The sequence below is a fragment of the Monopterus albus genome, unplaced genomic scaffold (genome assembly GCF_001952655.1).
Source record: "Monopterus albus unplaced genomic scaffold, M_albus_1.0 scaffold4.1, whole genome shotgun sequence".
Taxonomy (NCBI): Eukaryota; Metazoa; Chordata; class Actinopteri; order Synbranchiformes; family Synbranchidae; genus Monopterus; species Monopterus albus.
This window is the reverse complement of record NW_018127884.1, coordinates 7331006-7336578: the sequence shown is the minus strand read 5'-3', so window position 1 is coordinate 7336578 and position 5573 is coordinate 7331006. Positions and strand designations below refer to the sequence as shown.

The 5573-nt window shown below is 40.2% G+C and overlaps 1 protein-coding gene and 1 long non-coding RNA gene across 2 annotated transcripts in view; both read right to left on the bottom strand.

Moving 5' to 3' along the window:
- Positions 1-710: 710 nt before the first annotated feature.
- On the bottom strand, positions 711-2524 carry nrn1lb (neuritin 1-like b). The gene is made up of 3 exons (XM_020606382.1): positions 2497-2524; positions 1285-1432; positions 711-1036 (listed from the first exon to the last, which is right to left on the bottom strand). The coding sequence occupies exons 1-3, from the start codon at positions 2522-2524 to the stop codon at positions 736-738; spliced, it is 477 nt and encodes a 158-aa protein (XP_020462038.1). The 3' UTR covers positions 711-735.
- Positions 2522-5573, bottom strand: part of LOC109963735 (uncharacterized) — an 11425-nt gene continuing 8373 nt past the window's right edge. The window contains exons 2-3 of the long non-coding RNA XR_002275435.1: positions 4265-4329; positions 2522-2624 (exon numbers count right to left, since the gene is read on the bottom strand). This is a non-coding gene — a long non-coding RNA (uncharacterized LOC109963735). The remainder of the gene's footprint in view (positions 2625-4264; positions 4330-5573) is intronic.

Here is a 5573-nt window from a genome sequence, read left to right as displayed (position 1 = left end):
GCTTATACCTAATACATGCTTGAATGGGGTAGGAAGAAGTCAGACTTATCCAGTCCTACCCCATTACATCATCTTACCATCATTGGTTTGCAAGCAGTATTACTACATAAATAATTATCTTCTACATCACACAAATAATATACTAAAGAATTATAACAAAGTGTTAACATTCATACACCACACCCATAATGTTCCATCTAATTAATCATTAAGCCTGTTCTTGCATATATCTTGATTGACACATACCTTTATATTTATGTTTAAACTCATCAATTCTATTACTATTTTTTATGTCCACACTTAAATTATTCCATAGTTTTACCCCACTTATGGAAATACAGAATCTTTTTTTGGTTGTACGTATAGCATGAATTTTTAAATTTAACTGACCCCTTAAATTGTATCCCCCTTCCCTTTCATTAAACAGTTTTTGAATTCCACCAGGTAATAAATTGTTCCTGGCTTTTTACATAAACACAGCAGTCTTATATCCCCACTAAATTGAAAAATTTTAACAATTTAGACTGTATGAAAGCTCCATTGATGTGATCCCTATACCTCAAATTTGAACGGGACATACGGAAATTCTGCTATTCTTTATTGAAAAAAATTCCTTCAACATCGGATTCTAACAGCAAAAGGGCCTACAACACACACCAGCCGACAAATATTAACGGATTGTAACGGGTGCAGGACTCTTTTGAGCAGCTCTCATTTCATTGACTGATTAACCAGCTAACTCCTCAGCAGAACTAGCAGTGTGCTGAATACTGGGAACAGTGCGGTCAGGGTGGGGCTGAGCTTGTATGTTTGCCCTTTCAGTGTTTCCTGGTTGGTCTGGTCAGAGGTGGGGGGGTCCTTTGGCACAGGCACGGTGTTGGGTGAAAGGGTAGTGCGGCTGGCACACAAGTTGTAGAGGTTTCCAGAAAACTGCGTCTTCCTGGACTCTTGTCTTAGAGATTCCCAGACATCTGCTGCCTCTCCAGGGCAGCCAGCCACAGCTGCATTGGCACAAGCATGGAATGCATTCCAGGACCTTGAAGGAATCAGGGCAATGAAACAATACAGTTTTAAATGAATGTTATAATCAGTAAATTTTTAGATCAGTCATTTTTTAGCCATCTTTTGAGTTTAAAGACTGTATCCACTACATACAAGTAGTGACACGGTGTACCTCAAGGTCAGCATTAGGGCCACTCATTTTTACTCTGTGTTTTTACTATTTGAGATAAATAGTAGCAAAATGGACAAGGTGTGACTCGAGGATTTCTAGTTCACATGCACCTGCAGATCGCATTGATGTCCTGTGTGCTCGGGTCTTTTTGTGTCTCCTCCAAACTGTCCCCAAGTGTGACTAAACACTGAGCAAAACTTTTGTAGATGGAACCACAAGAAACAGGAATTGCAGCTCCAAAACACACAGGGACCAAGCCTAGTGGAGAGGAAACAACAAGAGAAGAAGATAACTTTGTCAAAACTAGTGCACATGGGGACATTGTAATCATAGAGTGCTGTTTGTGGTGTGCATATTTGTGCATATTGGCGTTCATCTTTTGGAGTGAAACAATGTTATGGAGACATGATCCATCTAGTGCTTAAAAGGACCAAACAAATACATATGCTGTATTCATCTGGAGAGATTATTCACCCTGATAGACAAATCAGCATATGACTACAAACCCAAGTGTTGATCAGCTCACACATGGGTTTTCAGTGAAAGGCTTCTGAAAAGGTTTGACTGAAATATTTAAACACTGACTTTAATGTGCAAAATTAACCTATATTTTTGTTGGCCTTAAAGACATCTCTGCAGTTGTTGGTATATTTGGGTAATCTATCTCAATTCTGATTTAGCTTGTAGAGTTTATTATCTACTGTATATCTGAATGTACATTTTTAATGCCAGTGTCATTTGATAGTTTAAATCCTATTGTATTTGCCTACATTTATTGGTCTATGTATCATAATTGTTAATTCATTGATTGTCCTAGTGCATTTTTGATATTACATATTTTTGTAACAGTAAACATTTTGTGTAAATAAGTGCTTCATTCATCACTTTGTTTTGTCCTATGTTATGTTACTGGTAAAACCAAGCCTCAAACACTGTCAAATATTATAGACATTAACCTAAAATTCACACCCAGTTATGTGATGTTGTATACCAAACTGCATGTACACCCACAAAGGAAAGAGAATCAGTACATGAGGGGACACTGAGCATTTCATTAACATAAGTGGATTTGTAAAACCCTTCTCCCCTCAGTTCCAAAACTAAGCCACATTAACCCCTTTGACAAACCTACTGAAACTCCTCTCATCAACCTGAGTCTAATTTGAAGAAAGGTTGTCTAAATATAGACAGATGGGGAAAACTGTAAACCAGGACCAGTAACAGTGCACACATACTTAGTCTTTTTTGAGATTACCTAAAAATGCCCTCACACACATACAGCACACTCAGACAACAACCGGAGAGTAAAGAAGCATCCTTACTGAGGTAGAGCACGATGGGCAGCAGCATTGTTGTGTTTCTTGGTTGGGACTTCGTTGTTTGGCTCAGCAGTCTTGTGGAGCTCAGTCCCATCTCTGAACCAGAGGCTCTGATGTGAAGCTCCCACTGGCTGAATCCAAAGGGTATAAAGCAGCTGCTTTAAAATATGATATGTCCGGCCATACGTTGGGAATTTATCAAATTGCAAAAGTACAGAAATACACAGAGACACAACTGTGCTGGATTAATAGTGAAAGGGGGCGATGCATCAAAGAGGATGTTGTGTTAGTGTGTGTGGGTGCACTGGGGAGGGGCACAAGGTAAGAGCAGCTAGACAGCAGACCAATGAAAACATCACAGCACACTGGATTATAGCGTTCTCATTTCCGGTCTTTAGCATTTAGAACATTTATTTGAAATACAAATAAATTATAGCAGTATGATGGTGACTGTGTGCTCAACACACTCTGACACCCTCTTTGCCTTGTTCACACACATCAATGTGCTGCAAAAACTTGGTTTTAGTATTAAACAAGGTGTTTTCCCAAATTATAAAAGGGAAAACATTATCTGAGGTGTCAGGATTTATTTATTTGTTTTCATGTGGACAGATGGTGATGTTCCACTGAGCATAAGAGAATCCATCCCACCTGGGAGTCCAAATTAGATGCAAAACACCCTCTGAGAACAGTAGCAGTCCATATGAGACTCATCTACAGCTATGTGGGTCATGAAGAATTACTGAAGAGCACTGTGATGTGTTACGCTAGAGACTGGACAGAGAGAGAATTACGGGCACACTCTGTTTGAAGATGGGTGATTGTAAACCATCTACTGTATCTTATTCCGAACTTTCCGTACTTGCCTGTGTTCCATCCCCATCCTCTCCCTCTCAACCACCAAATCCCCTGCTATATCCCGCAGATGGCTCACACTCTGTGTATTAGTATAAGTCTCAGTTCATTCCTGTAAACTGACACAGGAGGAGCAATGGTAACCCATTGTTAATCTGCATCTTAAAATGACCATACCTGCAGAAGACATGCAGTCATGTCTTTTAGTGTCCACATTATAGAGTGCAGAGCTCCTTGTATCAGATTGTGAGATAGATTTAAATAATCAGAGCATTGATCTAAATGTATTATTGATTGTAGATGTGGATATTTTCTTCCGAGGGCAACAATTTTTTTATGCCTTCCTTAGAAAAATGTTTTTCTACCTGCTTTTTCATTTAAAAAAGACTGAAATCAAGAATAAGAAAACGTGTACAATAAGAAGCCGTTTCATGTTCATATTAATCCATATTATGTATTGACGATATTGTGAATTTTATTTTTATGGTGGTGTTCTTAGTTTATGCATGTGAGAGGATGTGACTTATAGGGTGAGGATGTTCAGAGGGACTTGTACACATAGGCTGTTCCAGATGCACCCTCCTGACTGCCCATCAGTCATGGAGAGGAAATGAATGGGATGACTGAGGAACCATCATCCATAGGACACAGGTCTGGTTATGCTATGTACTGTGTACACAAATGGAGTCAGGCAGCCAGTGTGTAGGAAGGGTTTAAAATACAGGAGTAGAGTAACAGGTTTTGTCCAGCTGTTCATTCTCCTCTGTGAATCTGTGCTATGGGAAGCTAGTGCTAAATGCCTGAAACGAGAATCAAATTCCTGGTCTGCTTCTTTAAAGAACAAGGGTCAAGAACACACTAATACTATGACAGCGAGTCAGAGGACTGACTGAAGAAACTTATTCAGAAGAGTCACCTGATGGAGTCTTTGGATGCCAGACCTGCAGCCGTCCAATGGTTGTCACTTTCATGAAGAGTGAGCTAAAAACAAATTTGACCAGAATATCTCATCATCAACATACCACAAATAACAATAATCCTTGATAACATTTACTATTTTGTTTTTGCAAGGTGCAGCTATAACATTGTTACTGCCTTTTTACTCTGTATGTGCTACTGTGATTTCAAGTACTCACATAATTACTTTCAAAGGATGAGACAATCTGTTGTTTGGCCTTACCCTAAAGAATGTTGTGTTAAACGGCAGCAGCTATAGAAAAGAAAGAGTTGTCTAAGTTTGACTGACAGCGCCAGATTAAGGCATTATGCAATTCTGCTGGGAGTTAAGAAAAAATTAATCCAGATGAGATTAGGATCTTGATCCTCGCTTTCTATCTGTTTATTCATCCGTCTCGTTCTCTGTTTCATGTAACACATTAGATTGTAACACATGCATCACAGTGTGTCTAAAATGACACCACTGTCATGATTCGGTTCCGCTGCTTCCTGTCCGGCTTTTATTTTGACGTTACTTCCTGTTTTTGTTTCACCTTAGTTTCGGTCTTTTTGCGTTCTTCATCACTCACATTGGTTTCACCTGTTTCGTTATTGTTTACACCTCTATTTAGGCAACGTCCTCCCACCAGGATGCTGCCAGATTGTTCTAGACCCCAGCTCTGACTTTCCAGCATTCTCTTCGGTATTGGTATTTTTGTGTTTCTGACCCGGACTGCTTCCTTGCATTATTCTGTTCTGCCTTGCCCTCTTCTTTCGGACTGCTTCAGTGTATCGGCTTAACGGACTTATCTTTGGACAACACATTTTGTATTCCCCAGGATGTATGTGTTTGCTGGCTCTGATCTCGGACTGTTATACCGACCATGAGTTTTGTGTTTCCACCATGTCTTGTATGGTTTTTTGTTTACGTTAGTTCTCTTATTAAAGAGACGGGTTTTGTTCATTACTTCCTCGTCTGGCCATTTAATGAGTTCACCTGACACTTTTCGGCCGCATCACGCGCTGTTTCTGACAGTACAATCTGGCCAAAATTGACTCAGCCAGCGAGAAAGATGAGGTGATGGTGTTGTGGACGAACTTAAACAGTTTCTGCCACCAGTTTTATGATCTTCAGGATTCTGGTGAGCGCATACGGATATGTGCTCGCATGGAGGCGATGATCCGCCTCCGGCCCCATCTGGCACACCTCCCAGTAATCGAGGGCATGCTGCTCCAGGTAAGGGAGCTTAGAGAGGAGGCCTTGTCTGAGACCTATTGGTCGGACGATT

Excerpts from the sequence above, each read along its gene's own strand:
- nrn1lb (XM_020606382.1), bottom strand. The coding sequence starts at position 2,524 with ATGCTGCTGCCCATCGTGCTCTACCTCA. Across the intron at positions 1,433-2,496 it reads GCCCATCGTGCTCTACCTCA|GCTTGGTCCCTGTGTGTTTT; the intron begins GTAAGGATGCTT and ends CCTCTCCACTAG. Across the intron at positions 1,037-1,284 it reads GACATCAATGCGATCTGCAG|GTCCTGGAATGCATTCCATG; the intron begins GTGCATGTGAAC and ends GATTCCTTCAAG.